The sequence below is a fragment of the Oryx dammah genome, unplaced genomic scaffold, assembly GCF_014754425.2.
Source record: "Oryx dammah isolate SB20612 unplaced genomic scaffold, SCBI_Odam_1.1 HiC_scaffold_25, whole genome shotgun sequence".
Classification (NCBI taxonomy): Eukaryota; Metazoa; Chordata; class Mammalia; order Artiodactyla; family Bovidae; genus Oryx; species Oryx dammah.
The window spans coordinates 104,753,300-104,768,763 of NW_024070209.1; the positions used below are offsets into that span (position 1 = coordinate 104,753,300).

At 63.4% G+C, this 15,464-nt stretch overlaps 2 protein-coding genes across 5 annotated transcripts in view; one reads left to right on the forward strand and one right to left on the reverse strand.

The window, feature by feature from the left end:
• The window catches only part of SAPCD2 (suppressor APC domain containing 2), a 7,548-nt gene extending 3,605 nt beyond the window's left edge, over positions 1-3,943 (reverse strand). The window contains exons 1-2 of the mRNA XM_040225600.1: positions 3,367-3,943; positions 687-799 (exon numbers count right to left, since the gene is read on the reverse strand). Of these exons, the coding sequence (XP_040081534.1) occupies positions 687-799; positions 3,367-3,943 (690 nt within the window). The remainder of the gene's footprint in view (positions 1-686; positions 800-3,366) is intronic.
• Positions 3,944-10,008: 6,065 nt separating this feature from the next.
• UAP1L1 (UDP-N-acetylglucosamine pyrophosphorylase 1 like 1) lies at positions 10,009-15,458 on the forward strand. 4 transcript variants are annotated; one of them, XM_040225586.1, is made up of 9 exons: positions 10,009-10,378; positions 10,975-11,179; positions 11,381-11,556; positions 11,874-12,046; positions 12,262-12,455; positions 12,864-13,004; positions 13,480-13,729; positions 14,278-14,344; positions 14,780-15,458. In XM_040225586.1, the coding sequence occupies exons 1-9, from the start codon at positions 10,090-10,092 to the stop codon at positions 15,166-15,168; spliced, it is 1,884 nt and encodes a 627-aa protein (XP_040081520.1). In that variant the 5' UTR covers positions 10,009-10,089; the 3' UTR covers positions 15,169-15,458. The 4 variants fall into 4 exon arrangements, with proteins under 4 accessions (XP_040081520.1, XP_040081523.1, XP_040081521.1 ...); XM_040225588.1 differs by having other exon boundaries at positions 10,011-10,378; positions 13,544-13,729; positions 14,780-14,947; XM_040225589.1 differs by lacking the exon at positions 14,278-14,344 and having other exon boundaries at positions 14,780-14,947.
• The last annotated feature ends 6 nt before the right edge of the window (positions 15,459-15,464 follow it).

Below are 15,464 nucleotides of genomic sequence, written 5' to 3' on the forward strand. Positions count from 1 at the left end.
CCACGGGCACCACACGGGCACGGGCTGCATCACCCACGGGCACCACATGGGCACGGGCTGCGTCACCCACGGGCACCACACGGGCACGGGCTGCATCACCCACAGGCACACGCTGCGACACCCACGGGCACCACACGGGCACGCGCCATGCTGCACACAGGCACACAGCAGGACAGGATAGCCTGCACCTGCCTGTGCCTGGAACTCATACTGGCCCACACGCACGCCCCAGAGCACACACGCCCGCTCAGCACACCTGCACTCACATAGCCCGGCACCAACAGGAGCCCCTTGTACACCTCTGCACGGGGAGCACAGCCCTGCTCCTCCTCCTGGGACCGGGGGCAGTCTTGGCCTTCCGTAGCCTCTGCACACAGGGCTCCCAAGGGAATCTCCCCTCTCTTTATGGCATGTGGTCACTCTCAGCGGGTGGGCCGGCCTGATGTGCCAGGGAAGCAGGTAGGGGCCAGTGCAGTGCCGGGGAGGGGCTGACCAAAGGACTTCTTGACCTGACCATGGGCCAGCTCCCAAGTGGGTTCAAACCAGGATGGGAACTGAGGTTTAGAACCACCAACGTTCCTGCCACAGGGTCCCCTCCCAGGCAGAGGAATGGTCCAGGAAACCACACGTGTGGGGGTCAAGTCCAAACCCAGGCAAGATGGTAGAGCCCCTGGGCCCCTACTCACCAGGGCGCAGTCCACACCGTTGGTGATGGTGTGCCTCCGCCGTTCCCCTCGGGCACGGGGCCCCCAGTGGGCGTCCCCCGTGCCAAGTTCCTGGGCCCTGCAGGTCACTGCTCCTGCAGCAGAGAAGTGAGAGCCTGGCTCACTTCCCATGAGGCAAGCTTGACTCCCCCAAACCCCCAAAGATCCATCCCAGACCCACCCCCAACCAACCCCAGCTGCACAAAGCCAGGTGCCCAGGCCTGCGTGCCTCTGGGATCCTCAGCGATCCAGAGCCTCCCGGGACCACACCCTGCCGGGGCCTGGCTGGAGCCTGGTCCTCTCTCAGCCCTCACACCTGCCGTGCAGACAGCCGTGCAGCCACCGAGGCTCAGGTCTGCACTCGCACCCCCTGTGCAAGCTCCTGGAGGGCAGGGGGGCTCCATCTCATCCATCTCTGGACACCCAGGGCCATACCTCAAGGGCTCGAAGGCTGCGGAGCTCGGAGCCAGTGAGGTGACCTCCGACCTCCACTCCTCTCTCCTTGTCCGCCCGGGGCCCTTTAAAGGTGACTGGGGCTTCCCAGGTGGCGCTGGTGGTTAAGAACCCGCCAGCCAATGCAGGAGACACAGAAAGACTCGGTTCAGTTCCTGGGTCGGGAAGATCCCCTGGAGGCGGCCATGGCAGCCCACTCCAGCATTCTTGCCTGGAGAACTCCAGGGACAGAGGCGCCCGCCGGGCTACAGCCCACGGGGCTGCAAAGGGTCAGACACGCCTGAAGCGACTCAGCACAGACGGAGTTCAAGCAGGAGGAATGCAGGGCTCAGGCAGCAGAGCCCAGCGCTCTCCCAGGAAGGAGACTGCAGCTCGACCCCCGCACACCTGCACCAGCGGAGCCCCAGCAGAAACTCCTACTCACACACAGCCACCCGCAGAGTTGCCGTGGGGCCAGAAAGCCAGGTGCTTCCCTGGGCGGGCCCCTGGAGGGCCACCAGCTTCCCTGGAGGACGGGGAGGGCGAGCAAGGCTGCCCGTGAGGGGGGAGTGGGTGCAGGTGAAGAGGGCGCCCTCCCTAGGCTCCCGAGCCCTATGCCCTGCCTGGCACAGCAGTGGGCACAGGCATGTCCTACAGGGACACGCCCAGAGGGCTGACACCAGGTGGCCATGTGGGCCACCGGCCAGCCGTGGCAGACCGGCTCCAACCAGGCTAAGTTCATGTTCCAACCTGCCGAGCTGCGATGCAGGCAGAAAAGGCACAGCAGAGGGGTGCTGGGGGCACCCCGGGACACCTGAGCTGGTCCGCACCACCAGGTTTGCAGGGCGGCCCAGGGCCCCCAGATGACAGCAGGCTGGAGGCCCAGCAGGCAGAGGCATCCCTGACCCCACCCCACCCCACCCCACCCCACCCCGTCCAAGCGGGATCTAGCAGCCTGTACCTACGGAGCTCAAGCCAGCCTGGGGTGCATGCTGAACCCCAACAGGGAACCGGATGGAGGGCCTGGACAGCGGGGAGGGCTTGGGGGCTGTGAACGTGGGGCACCTTTCTCTTCCTGGGGTGCTAAGGGTGCTTGGACCTCCAGGTTTTGCATCCAAACAGTATGTCGCGAGCCCCGTCTGGGCCTCCGCTGGTCAAAGGTGACAGTGGACCTCAGAGGACTGCAGTGATGGGCCTGGTGCGACAACAGGCCTCAGGCTGCAAACCCCAGTCCCACAGCGAATCCCCGACCGCAGGCCAGCACACGGCCGGCACCGGGGCCGCGCTCAGGGCCGCAGCCCCAGAAGCCGGCTTCCCCTCACACCCGGGGGATGCGGAGGCTGGGCAGCGAGGAGCCTGGATGCAGGGGCCCCCAGCTGAGGGTCTGATGAGCTCGACAGGGAGGCGGGGGCCACCGCAGCTCCAGCTGGCAGTCACGGGGTTGGGGAGTGTGTCTGAGCCTGGGCATGGGGTCCAGCAAGGCTGGCAGAGCGGTGGGCAGCACAGAAACAGCCACAGCTGCCCAGAGGAAGGCCTGCATCTGCACAGGCTGAATGGGCCGAGGGGGCCCCGCCCCCACCCCCCATCCCCGGATAATGCCAGTCTTGTTCCCAGGGCAGGCTCTCTGGGGGATAAACAGGGGACCATTCAGTCATGCCCTGTCCCTGCCAACTGGACCAGAAGCTGGGCCATCCCCAGGGGCTGTGGTTGATTCCGCCCAGGTGTCAGAGGCGCCAAGGCTCCAGGCCTGGAAGACTCGGCTGGAGACCCTCCACTCTCTACCCTTTCTGGGGCCAGGTCCTCCTGCACCAGCCTGGCAGCTCCCGCCTGCCCTGGTCTCAAGGGGGCGGTCCGCCCAGGCCTCTCCCCGAGCTGCTAGACCGAGAAGGACCCAAGGAGGCAGCAAAGGCCCTTCACAGTCTGGGGACCCTCCCTTGACACCAGTAGAGAATTGCCCCTGCCTGAGTCACCAGATGAGCCCAAGGGCCCGGGTGTCCCCAGGTGTGAGCAAGTACTGAGGTGGAGAGCCCTCAGACCGAAAAGGCTCCCTGCTCGGGTTTAGCTTGGAGTGGGCTCCTGGTGGGGTCTGCGGGGGCTCCCACCAGCTCCTGGGCCGGGTCTCCGAGCACCCGAGGCGCGGAGGAACTTCTTTCCCTCCAGGCAGCGGGGTGACCCAGGTTTACACGCCCGCGGGGAGCTCCGGGCGGGCCCAGGGGCCGCCCCCGCTCACCAGTGTCCTTGCTCGGGCTCCGCTCCAGTGCCGCGCCCTGGGGCCGCTCGGGCTCCGCCGGACCGGGCGCCGCCTCCGCCAGGCCGCACGGTTTCTCCAGGTTCCGACTCGCGACGCCTGGGCCAGCCGGCGGGGGGCGCGCGCCCAGGGGCAGGGGCTTCCTCTCCAGGACTGTCCGTGGCTCGTCGGCCGGCGCGAACACCAGGCGCGGGGGCGGCGGCTGGCCCCCCGGCCGCGCCGAGCAGCCTCCCCGGGCCGGGGCGCGCGCGGGGGCCCGCGTGTCGCCGTCAGCGCTCGGCAGCGCGGTGCGCAGGCCGGCCACGAAGCGCTCGAAGGTTAAGTAGCCGCTGGCTGGGGCCACCTGGCGCAGGCCCTCGAGCACGCCGCGGGGCAGCTCGCGCGCGTCGGCGCCCCGCCAGCGGGACTCGATCTCCCGCAGGTGCACCAGGCCGCGCCGCCGGTCGTCCAGGATGTCGAAGAGCGTGCGCAGGCTCTGCAGGAAGGCGCGCGGCAGCCCCTCCGTGCCGGGCGCGGGAGGCGGCCCGCCGCCCGGCTCGGCCATGGCGGCTCCGGCCATGGGCGCCGGCCGCAGCGCTCGGTCCCCGCGCGGCCCGACGGCGGGCCCGGCGGCGCGCGACCCGCCCCGACAATAGCGGCGACTTTTTGAATGGGCCTCCCAGTGGCGTCAGTGCTCATTAGCATTCGCGGCGGCCATTGGCCGAGGCTAGCTCGTCTCCTCTCTGATTGGCTGAGAGGCCGGCAGCCCTGGTTTGATTTTCGGGTGGAGAGGCCAGTGGCTCGCGCGCTCCCGCCGTGCCCAGAGGCGCCGGGGGCGCGCGGAGGCGCCCGGCGGACAGGGGGCGGGGTCCCCCAAGTCCGCCTCCCTGTCGAGCTTGCGGGTGGGGGCGGGACCCCCGAGCGCCCCCGTAAGACTCCCCAGCCCCAACCACTCCGGCCGCTCCCTCCGCGGTCCTGACCTCGCTGGCTCTGGCCGCCCAGCCCACCTTCCGGAGGCCGGGCCCGGGGCTGGCGGTAACCTGTCCCCAGGTGGCCTCCCGGGATAAGGAGGAGAGCAGCCCTCCAGGGACCCCCCCCCCTTTCCCCTCGAGCTGCCCCCCGCGCTCTTCGCTAAGTGTCCCTCGGTGCAGCTCTGGGGCTCCTTTCTCTTGCGCCAGGCAGGCCCCCAGGGGATTGTGGGCTCCAGCCAGCTGGGCGCTTCCGCTCACAGAAGCCTCTCTGTCCCCACCGCTGCTCGCTCCTCCGCCGGCCCCTTGGGACAGCCTGGCCTTTCCTACCGGCCGCAGGACAAAGCCACTTTTCTTGTGTCCCCAGATTCCCGTGTGCTCACAAGGTCCTTCTGCTCCAGCCCCTTCCTCTGGCCCAACACCTCCTCCAGCTGCCTGTGCACCCCCTCCCACCCCTGCCCACTGCCCCTGCTTCATTCCCTAGTCACTCTGTCTGGTCAGTCTGGGAAGGCCTCACCTCAGGCCCACTAATGGGACCTTCCCCAAATCAGGGAAGGACCCGAGATGCTGTCTGCTTGGGACCCTGCCTGCCCTGAGGTCCTGCCCTGATCCCTTTCCTCCACTGATGGTCTTCTCCGTGTAACTGATACCCCACTTTGCCACTGAGCAGAGCACATGAGTTATCTGCTGCTTTAGAAGAAGACTGTTCACGTTGGAGGGTAAAAGAACAGAGAGTTGACGATCACCTCCTCCAGACAGGCTCTTGGTATGGCTATGGGCTCCACACTCTGGCTGGCCTGCCCACCTGTGCCTCTGTGTCCTTGAGCCCCAGGCACTGGTCTGAGTCTCAAGCTGTTGTAAGGACAGCTGCCCTGGCCAGGGAGTGTCCTGGGTCCTCTTCTCCCCTGGGGTTATCCCTCAAAGTGAGGACTCTTTTATGGTGAGGAATTTGGGGGGTACCTAGAAAGCTGTGAGCCTAGAGTCACCCCATGGAGACTGGTCTGTCCCTGCCTTCCCCTTTAGTGGCAGGACCAGCCAGAGTTCCCAGAGGCATTCAGGCCTTTTGTCCTGCAGCTCACCTCCCCTTCCTTCTCTGCTTCCAGCACCCATCCCCCACCCCAGTCCCCAGTGCTCAGGGTACTGGCGTTCCTTCACCTCTGCGTCTTTGCACTTGGGGGGCTCTCCTGCCAGGAACACCCTTCCTCGGTGCTCCTGGCTGAGCCCCGTGCTCTTCTGGTCCACAGTGGTGCTCAGTGGAAACCTTCCTGGAGGTCACAGCGGAAAGAGCATCTTTGGGTGGGACGCTGAACCAAGGCGAGGCCCGTGGGAGGGGGCAGCCTGGGGGCAGCTCTGTGGGGTTAGTGTGGGTGTGGAGGCTGGCGGCTGGCAGCGGGCAAAGCTGCTGCCTCTCAGACGGCATGCCCAGCGGGACCCAGGCTAGGCCACGGCCCTTGTGAGCCTGAGCCCACTGTGCCAAGGAAGCAAAGGCCCCTCAGGGCTTCTAGAGCCATGGGGAAGGTGGGCCCTGCCGGCCCCTGGTCCATGGGTGTTCCGACGGCCCCTCACTAGGCACTGGAGAAAGGCAAGGAGAAGCTGGAGGCCGTGCCAGCTCTGGACGTGGGACTAAGGCGTGGTCGCCATGTCGTTCTGATCCTGAACTCTGATCACTTCCTCCTTCCGCGTCGCTTCCCAACCTGCCCAACACCTTCCCACATGTAGCTTTCAGCTTCCCAGAGGCCCAGGCCAGGCAGATCCTCTGCGGCCTTTAAGCTTTAGAGGTACCCACCCTAGCTGTAATTTTCTCTGTGGCAGCCAGGAGCTCTTTGGAGCGGGCAGGGGCACTGGCCACGCCGTCCTCTGCCGCCCTTGGCAGGTGGCCCAAGAAGCTGGCACCCTCCTGTGCCTCCTAGGTACCCCCGTTTGTCAGTGCCCCCTCTGCCCAGGTGGGCCGGCCCCCCTACTCTTGGCCCTTCAGGTGCCTCCGGCTACATGGTCTCAGTTGTCCGAATCCTCCTGACCTCAGCTGAGTCCCAACCTCCCACACACACTGTCCACCTGGAGCGCCTGCCGCAGACCTCCCTTCAGGGCCACAGACTGATGGAGCGGACCAGCCCCCCATGCAGCGTGCACACCCACACAGCCGTCTGGCCCAGTCACTGTGCTAGACCTGGGGCCCAACACGCGCGTTCTGTTAACAGGCGTCGGCTGAGTGTCCACTGTGTGCTGGTCATGGGTCACGTAATGGCACGCAGCAGTGAACCACGCAACACCCAGCTCTCAGCGGCTCGGTTCCCACGGGAAGCCGGGCAGGGGAGGGTGCAGAAAGGCAAGGAGGAACAGAAAGGGAGAGAAGGGTCCCCGCAAGTGTGACTTGTGAGCAGAGATCTAGCAAAGTGGAGCAGGAAGTCCTCTGACTTTCTGAAAACAACCCATTCAGGGGCAAAGGCCCAGAGGCAGGCCCACTTCTTTCAGTCCCTAGCGAGGGCAGGGGACCCCCAAGAGGCTCTTAAGCTCTGCCTCCTAACCCAGGAAGGGTACTTGGAAGGGGTGGGGCTCCCGCCTTAACAGGCATTCATGGGACAGGCTGGAGGAGGCTTTTCTTTTCTTTCTTTCTTTGTCTCCCTTCCTCTGCACCGGGTCTTAGTTCTGGCATGTGGGATGGTACAGGAGGCAGTGGCCAAAACCATCCCCAAAGAAAAAGAAATGCAAGAAGGCAAAGTGGTTGTCTGAGGAGGCTTTACAAATAGCTGAGGAAAGAAGAGAAGTGAAAGGCAAGGGAGAAAGAGGAAAATATACCCAACTGAATGCAGAGTCCCGAGAACAGCAAGGAGAGATAAGAAGGCCTTCTTAAAAGAACAATGCAAAGAAACAGAGGAAAACGACAAATTGGGAAGGACCAAAGATCTCTTCAAAAAAACTGGAGATAGCAGGAAAACATTTCATGCAAGGATGGGCACAGTAAAGGAGAAAAATAGTAAGTACCTAAGAGAAGCAGGAAAGATTAAGAAGTGGCAAGAATACACTGAAGAACTGTAAGCTGGAAAACCACAATGGTGTGGTCACTTCCCTAGAGCCAGACACCCCGGAGTGTGAAGTCAAATGAGCCTTCAGAAGCATTAGCATGAATAAAACTAGTGGAGGTGATGGAATTCCAGCTGAGATATTTCAAGTCCTAAAAGATGATGCTGTTAGTGTGCTGCACTCAATATGTCAGCAAATTTGGAAAACTCAGCGGTGGCCACAGGACTGGAAAATGTAAGTGTTTATTCCAGTCTCAAAGAAGGGCAATGCCAAAGAATGTTCAAACTACCACATAATTGCACTCATCTCACATGCTAGCCAGGTAAAATCCTTCAAACTAGATTTCAGCAGTATGTGAACTGAGAACTTCCAGATGTCCAAGCTGGATTTTGAAGAGGTAGAGGAACCAGAGATCAAATTACCACATTCATTTGATCATGGATAAAGCAAGGAAATTCCAGAAAAACATCTACTTGTGTTTCATCGACTATGCTAAAGCCTTTGTGTGGATCACAACGAATTGTGGAAGATTCCTAAAGAGATGGGCATACCAGAACACCTTACTTGTATCCTCAGAAACCTGTATGCAGCTCAAGAAGCAACAGCTAGGGCCTCCTTGATGGCCCAGGGGTAAAGAACCAGGCTGCCAGCACAGGAGGCTCTGGTTCCACCCCTGCTCTGTGAAGATCCCACATGCCGCAGAGCCACTCAGCTTGTGCACCGCAACCACTGAGGTTGAGCCCCAGAGCCTGGAAGCTGCAACTACCGAAGCTCAAGCGCCCTAAAGCCCATGCTCTGCAAGAAGAGCCACCGCAATGAGAAGCTCATGCATTGCAACTGGACGGTGGACCCCGCTCTCTGAAACTAGAGCAAAGCCCGTGCAGCAATAAAGACCCAGCAAACCCGAAAGTGGGTAAATAAAGTTACTTAAAATAAAGGAAGAAGAAGCAACAGCTAGAACCGGACGTGGAACAACTGACTGATTCAAAGTTGGGAAAGGAATACAGCACGGCTATATATACATTGTCACCCTGCTTATTTAACTTAAATGCAGAGTACATCATGGGAAGTGCTGGACTGGATGAATCACAAGCTGGAATCAAGGTTGCCAGGTGAAATCAACAACCTCAGATATGTGGATGACACCATGCTAATGGCAGAAAGTGAAGAGAAACTAAAGAGCCTCCTGATGAAGGTGAAAGAAGAGAGTGAGAAAGCTGGCATGAAACTCAACATTAAAAAACAGCAACGACAGCTAAGGTCACGGCATCCGGTCCCATCACTTCATGGCAAACAGAAGGGGAAAAGTGGAAGCAGTGACGGATTTTCTTTTCCTGGGCTCCAGAATCACTGGGGACGGTGACTGCAGCCATGAAATTAAAAGATGCTTGCTCCTTGGAAGGAAAGCTATGACAAACCTAGACAGCGTACTAGAAAGCAGAGACATCACTTTGCTGACAAAGGTCCATACAGTCAAAGCTATAGTAGTCACGTATGGATGTGAGAGTTGGACCATAAAGAAGGTTGAAAAAAAATGATGCTTTCGAACTTTGGTGTTGGAGAAGACCATTGAGAGTCCCTTCGACTGCAAGGAGATCAAACCAGTCCATCTTAAAGGAGATCAACCCTGAATATTCACGGGAAGGACTGACGCTGAAGCTGAATCTCCAATACTTTGGCCAACTCATTGGAAAAGACCCTCATGCTGGGAAAGATGGAGAGCAGGAGGAGAATATGGTGGCGGAGGATGAGATGGTTGGATAGTATCATGGACTCAATGGACGTGAATTTGAGCAAACTCCAGGAGATAGTGGAGGACAGAGGAGCCTGCCATGCTGCAGTCCGTGGGGTCACTGACAGACACGACTGCTGACTGAACAACAATCTCGGATCTTTAACTGGAGCCTGTGGGATCTTAGTTCCCTGCCCAGGGATTGAACTCAGCCTCCCTGCATCAGGAGATAAGAGTTTTAGTCTCTGGACCACCAGGGAAGTCCCAGAGATCTTTTCATTTCGGGTCCTAAAGCACCCTTTAACTTGTTTTAACCATGGGTATGTATGACTTTTAGACTTAATGAAACTCGTTTCTAAAAGAAAATTTCATCCTCTAGTGCCTGAAGCTACTCTTTCATATTTTTCACCAAGGAGGCTATAAGCAGCAAGAGGTTTAAAATCTGATGGTTTAAGTAAAAAGGCAGGGCCAGGGGCAGCCCCTGCGTGCTTCCGGTCACACGGCAATGGGAAGGAGGAGGAATGAGAAGGAGGGGGCCCACAGGCAGGAAGGTTGGCCTTCTGGGGGGCCCTGCTGGAGATCTGGCTCAGTCCGCCCCTGCCCAGCCCTCAGTCTGCTGGCCCTGAGCCCTGAGCCCCCGGACTGTGGTCCCTGGCGCCAGGGGTCCTGGTAGATGCAAACACGTCCACTGGCAGAGTCGGACCCTAGCCTCCGCTGGGGACTGTGGGCTAGGAGGTGAGCTAAAAGTGAAGCCCGCCCTCCAGCGCCAGGGCGGGCAGGGGCGGGGCTCGGAGAGGCCTCGGGGCCTGAATAGTGGAGGGGCGGGGCGGGGGCGGAAGAGAGGCGGAGTGGGCAGGGGTCTGCGACTCTGCCGGGCCCGGGCGGGGCGGGGTCAAGGCGGGGCGCCCCGGGCCCGCCCGGCTGGAGTCCCGGCCGCCCGCCGGGTCCCGTGACACTGGCCGGGGAGCGCGGGTCACAAGCGCCAGCGCGGCCAGCGGCGGCAACATGGCCTCGGAGGCGGACCTTCGCGCCCGGCTGCAGCGCGCCAGCCAGGAGCACCTCCTGCGCTTCTGCGCCGAGCTGGCGCCGGAGCCCCGCGCCGCGCTGCTGGCCCAACTCGAGGCCCTGGAGCCCGAGGCGCTGCGCCAGCACTGCCAGCGCGCGGCTGCCGCCTGCGCGCGCCCCCCAGGCCCGCCGCCCGACCTGGCTGCGCGCCTGCAGCCCCTGCCTCCTGAGCGCGTGGGCAGCGCGAGCGAGGGTGACCCCCAGACCCTGCGGCTCTGGGAGGAGGAAGGTAGGCGGCGGGGGTCCGGGCGGCGGCCGCCGCGGGCGGCCGGAAGGGGCCACGCCCACGGAGCGGGCCGAGCGGGTCGCGCGGGGAAGCGGAGCTTGGAGCTCAGTTTGCCTTCTTCGTGAAATCGCCTGCCCTCTCACACGTACCGGCTCGGGTTGGTTCTGGGGCCGCCGCGCCCAGGCCGAATTCCCTGGGGGTGCGCTTCGTGCTGGGCGCCCCTGGATGGCCAGCTGCCACTTACTGACAGCAGGGGACCCCTGGACACCCGCACAGGCCCCGTTTCACAGCAGCGCTGGCGGGCTGTGCTCCTTGCCTCTTGGCCCGTAGCTGAGGCTGTTGCTCTTGGAGGGGAGTCTGCCCCGGGTTCCCGCCCGCGGCTCCTAACAGGCCCGCGGAGTGTTTCCTCTGAAGGACCCAGGAGGGCGTGGTCAGAACCTCGGCCGGGGTGGGTGAGGCCCCGGCCCAGGTCAGAGTGTCATCTGGAAAGTTCTGCGCTGTGGCTCGCAGCCCCAGGCTCAAGTTTGGTTTGCGCTAAAATGAAGGGGTGGTTGTGTGGTGGGTTTCGGAAACCCCCTCATGGTGCCCCCTGCCTCCAGGTTTCCATCAGATCGCCCTGAACAAGGTGGCCGTGCTGCTGCTGGCTGGTGGGCAGGGCACCCGCCTGGGGGTGACCTACCCCAAGGGCATGTATCAGGTGGGGCTGCCCAGCCAGAAGACCCTGTACCAGCTGCAGGCAGAACGGATTCGGCGGGTGGAGCAGCTGGCCGGCGAGCGCTACGGGACCCACTGCACGGTGCCCTGGTGTGCCCGCCTGCATTCCCTTGGCCTCAGTGATTCCCCTCCCCCAACCTGTGTAGCCCCAGTCCTGCTCCGCACCAGGACTTGAACCCCAGCACAGCCCCAGACAGTGCCCAGCCCCCACCCAGAGGGCGGCCTGCCAGCCCCATCTGCCAGGGGGCCCAGGCCCTTTGCAAGGCTGGCTCAGCCTTGCCTCCCTTGCAGGTACATCATGACCAGTGAGTTCACGCTGGGGCCCACGGCCAAGTTCTTCAAGGAGCATGCCTTTTTCCACTTGGATCCCAACAACGTGATCATGTTTGAACAGCGCATGCTGCCTGCTGTGTCCTTCGATGGGAGGGCCATCCTGGAGAGGAAAGACAAGGTCGCCATGGCACCAGGTACGGCCTGTCTCTGAGGCAGGAAGGGTCTGAATGTGGAGGAGGGCCGAGAATGTGGAGCTAGCTCGGGGTCAAGAGGCCTGGGACAGAGGCCAGAATATGCTGCCCAGGAGCTGTGTAGTCCTGAGCAAGGGGCCTCCCTTCTCTGGGCCTTGATTCCCATCTGTCACGTGGAACAGCCCCAGGGCTACTTGGATAGCGATAGAGCGCGCCCTTAGGCGCAAGGTCCAGCCCCGAGGGGCCTCCCCGGTCTCTAGCACACCATCAACTAGAGGCCGGCCGGAGCCCTTGCAAGGCCCTTTCTCCTCCGTCGGCAGACGGCAATGGGGGCCTGTACAGCGCGCTGGAGGACCACCAGATCCTAGAGGACATGGAGCGGCGAGGAGTGGAGTTCGTGCACGTGTACTGTGTGGACAACATCCTGGTGCGGCTGGCCGACCCGGTCTTCATAGGCTTCTGCGTGCTGCGCGGCGCCGACTGTGGAGCCAAGGTGAGCCGGCGCGCGCCCCGCCCCGCCCTGACCCCGCCTCCTCCTCCAGCCCCGCCCTCCTCCCGCCCCTGGCCCCGCCTCCTCCTCCCGCCCCGCCCTCCTCCCGCCCCTGGCCCCGCCTCCTCCTCCCAGCCCCGCCCTGCGGCCCTGCCTGCCGCCCAGTGAGCGAGTTTATCGGCCCAGCCAGGCATCTGTCCATCCTGTCGCGGCTGCAGGTGGTGGAGAAGGCGTACCCTGAGGAGCCAGTGGGCGTGGTGTGCCAGGTGGACGGCGTTCCCCAGGTGGTGGAGTACAGCGAGATCAGCCCCGAAGTGGCGCAGCTGCGCGCGCCAGGTGGGGGCCTGCTGTACAACGCAGGCAACATCTGCAACCACTTCTTCACCCGAGACTTCCTCCGGACGGTCACCAGGTGTGCGTGGCAGGCAGCTTCCCGGCCAGCCTGGCTGCAGGGCCTGGGGGCAGACCTGACCTTCTGTGGGTTGCAGTGCAGGATGGCTCTTGAGTTGAAACAAGCTGGAGGCACCAGAGAGCTCAGCAGCTGGTGCGGCCGAGTGGGCCCTCCTGTAGAGAGGCTGTGCCGGTGGGTGCCACCCACCCCGGGGCTTGCCGCTGGCACTGTGCTTGGTCAGGGGTGAGGCTGATGGTGGCCAGCTCTCTGGCTCTGCAGAGACAGGGCTCAGCTGGGCTCTTACCGCCCTGTGTCCGTTGTGTCCGTCTGTCCAGTTGCCCCACCTGGCCAGGCATGCAGGAGGCAGGCTGGGGCCCCGAGGTGTCCATCCGAACTGTGTCTTACCTCCTGTTGGCCTCGCGTCCCCAGGGAGCTCGAGCCACTGCTGCAGCCACACGTGGCTGTGAAGAAGGTCCCCTGTGTGGACGAGCACGGGAACCCCGTAAAGCCGCTGCAGCCAAACGGGATCAAGATGGAGAAGTTCGTGTTTGACGTGCTCCCGTTTGCCAAGTCAGTGCAGAAGCTGTGTTTGTTCCTGCTTCCTTCCCCCGTCTTGTGGTAGTTCTGAGGCCCAACAGGCAGGGAAATGGAGGCCGTGCCCCTTTGCAGAAGGGGCTGGGGGGCTGCAGGCAGGTTTTGGTGCGAGAAGCCCAGAGGAAGCAGTCCCTGGGGCGGGAGCGGAGGGCGCGTCTAGGGCACTCGGAGCCCTTGGGGTTGTGGACTTGGGGGGACACCTGTGCTTCCTCTTGAGTCCCCCTCTGCCCTGGCCTGGGGCCCTGAAGCCGTTTCCGGGGGAAGTAGCTGGAGCTGCCAGGGTAGGTGGCCCCCATCTGGGGTCCCAGGTTCTGGGGGTCAGGCTGGTGGGAAGGGGAGGGAAGAGAGGACCAAAGATAGCTCCGGGGTCTTGGAACAAAGACTCACGCGTGCTCGGGGGCCCAGAGAACAGACCTCCACGTAGTCTACGTCGCTCCAGCCTGGTCTTCAGCTGCCAGGGCCCAGGGTATCTTGGCCAGCACATTGGGTCTGCAGCTGTCTCCCCCGCCCTCCAGGAACTTCGTGGCCTTCCAAGTGCTGCGGGAGGAGGAGTTCTCCCCACTCAAGAACGCCGACTCAGCCGACAGGGACAGCCCCTCCACGTCCCGGCAGGCCCTGCTCGCCCAGCACTGCCGGTGGGCCCTGCGGGCAGGCGCCCACTTCCTGGACGCACACGGGACCCGGCTCCTCGAGCAGCCCAGGTGAATGTGGGCTGTGGGGTGTTGCCCACAGGACAGCGGTGTCAGGGTGTTGCAGCCCAAGCCCCACCCCAGGGCCTTGCTGGCATGGCTGCTGAGCAGGGTGGGGGCTTCTGCCCTGGCACCACGCTGAATGCAGGCGGCCGTGTGCCTGGTCCTCGAGGTCGGCTCAGGTCCCCGGGCACGTGAGGGCTGCACCTTCCCAGGCGGGGCACCCAGAAAGCGGCAGGCAGGTCACCTTCCAGGGTGGGGAAAGAATAGGAACTTAGGTTCCACCCCAGTGCCCACAGCCACCTCCTGAATCTAGCTATCCAGGCTGTGAGATGCCTGCAGAGGGCAAGGAGCGTTTTCCAGATCAAGTCAGGGCCTGGCGTTCTGGGGCGGTGCCCGGGGCCTGGTGTTTAGAGGAAGAGGAGGTTGCCTGGAGGAGGGCTGCGGGTGTGGGGGATGGTCTGCCAGGTGAGCAGGGACTGGCCGGCTCCCTGGTGGGTTGGGCCAGGGAGGGCACTGGGACAGGACCCTGAGCTGATCCTGATGAGTACACCCCCCAGCCTGCCTGGCAGCACAGAGCCTCTGGCCATCTGCGAGATCTCACCCTTGGTGTCATACGCTGGAGAGGTGAGAGCCGGCTGGCCGGCGGGGGCTCCCCTGGGGTTGGGCTGGCGGGGTCCGACGGGGCAGGCTGAGCTGGATGCTTGGCTGGGAAGTCACAGCTCTGCCACGGTCCTCAGTGGCAGAGGACTGCCCGAGACCTGGGGTGCAGCGAGGTGTCAGAAGCCTGGAGGGGTTGGGGAAGGCAAAGCAGGTCCATCTGAGCCTGGGGTTTGGGCCAGTGGGAGCCTCTCACCGGGAGGTCAGCCCGGTCTGCCTCCCGTTGGCAGTTCTGGCCGGCCCTATGGGAGGGTTGTGCAGGCCCGGGGGCTCGAGGTGGCATCCAGCCCTCGCTCCTAGAAACCTCTCTGGCCCTGCCTCTCACTGGCTTCGGGCTGACCTGGGGCCTCGCCCAGTGGACCAGGAAGTGGGATCCAGTCGTCACGACCTGCTCGTCTCCAGGGACTGGAGGAATACCTGCGCGGCCGCGAGTTCCGGCCCCCACTCATCCTGGACGAGGCCACTGCCAAGGAGCTGCGGTCCTGACCCCTGCCAACCCTGGGGCCCAAGACTCAGGACACAGCCCCGCCCGGGCTCCGGGCAGGAGAGCTGCTCTGCGATTCTGGCTGCGGACCGGGGAGCACAGAACAGAGCGGGCTTCCTCCACAGGGGTGGGAGGCCTCCCGCCACCAGGGCCCCGGGAGCCGGCTGACCCCAGGCCAGAAGGACCCTGGGGGCGCTCTGGCTTTACTCCTGCAGTGCATCCAGGCTGCAGGCAGAGGGACCAGGTGGACTGGGGTGGGGCCCAGGCAGGTGCGGCAGGTGCTGAGAGGCATACGGGCCCGAGCTGAGGGGGCTCCTGTGCGCCTGCAGACCCGCCTGGCAGGAGCAGCAGCAGCCGCGCTGCGCTTTTCTGCAGAGACGAGGCGACGGCAGCGCCTGCAGGCTCTGTGTTGGGAGGGACAGCTGAGCCTGGGGGTCACAGCCCGGCGCCCCTTCCTTGCCCGGCTGAGGCCCACAGCAGATCCAGAGCTGGCTTTCTGGGAAGCTTGGCCTGCACGCCTGGCAGAGTTCTCTCGAGTTCCATCCAAAGCCTCAGCCCCCATAAAACAGTGGGACCCGTGGAGGGCGCCCCCACCACCGCCCC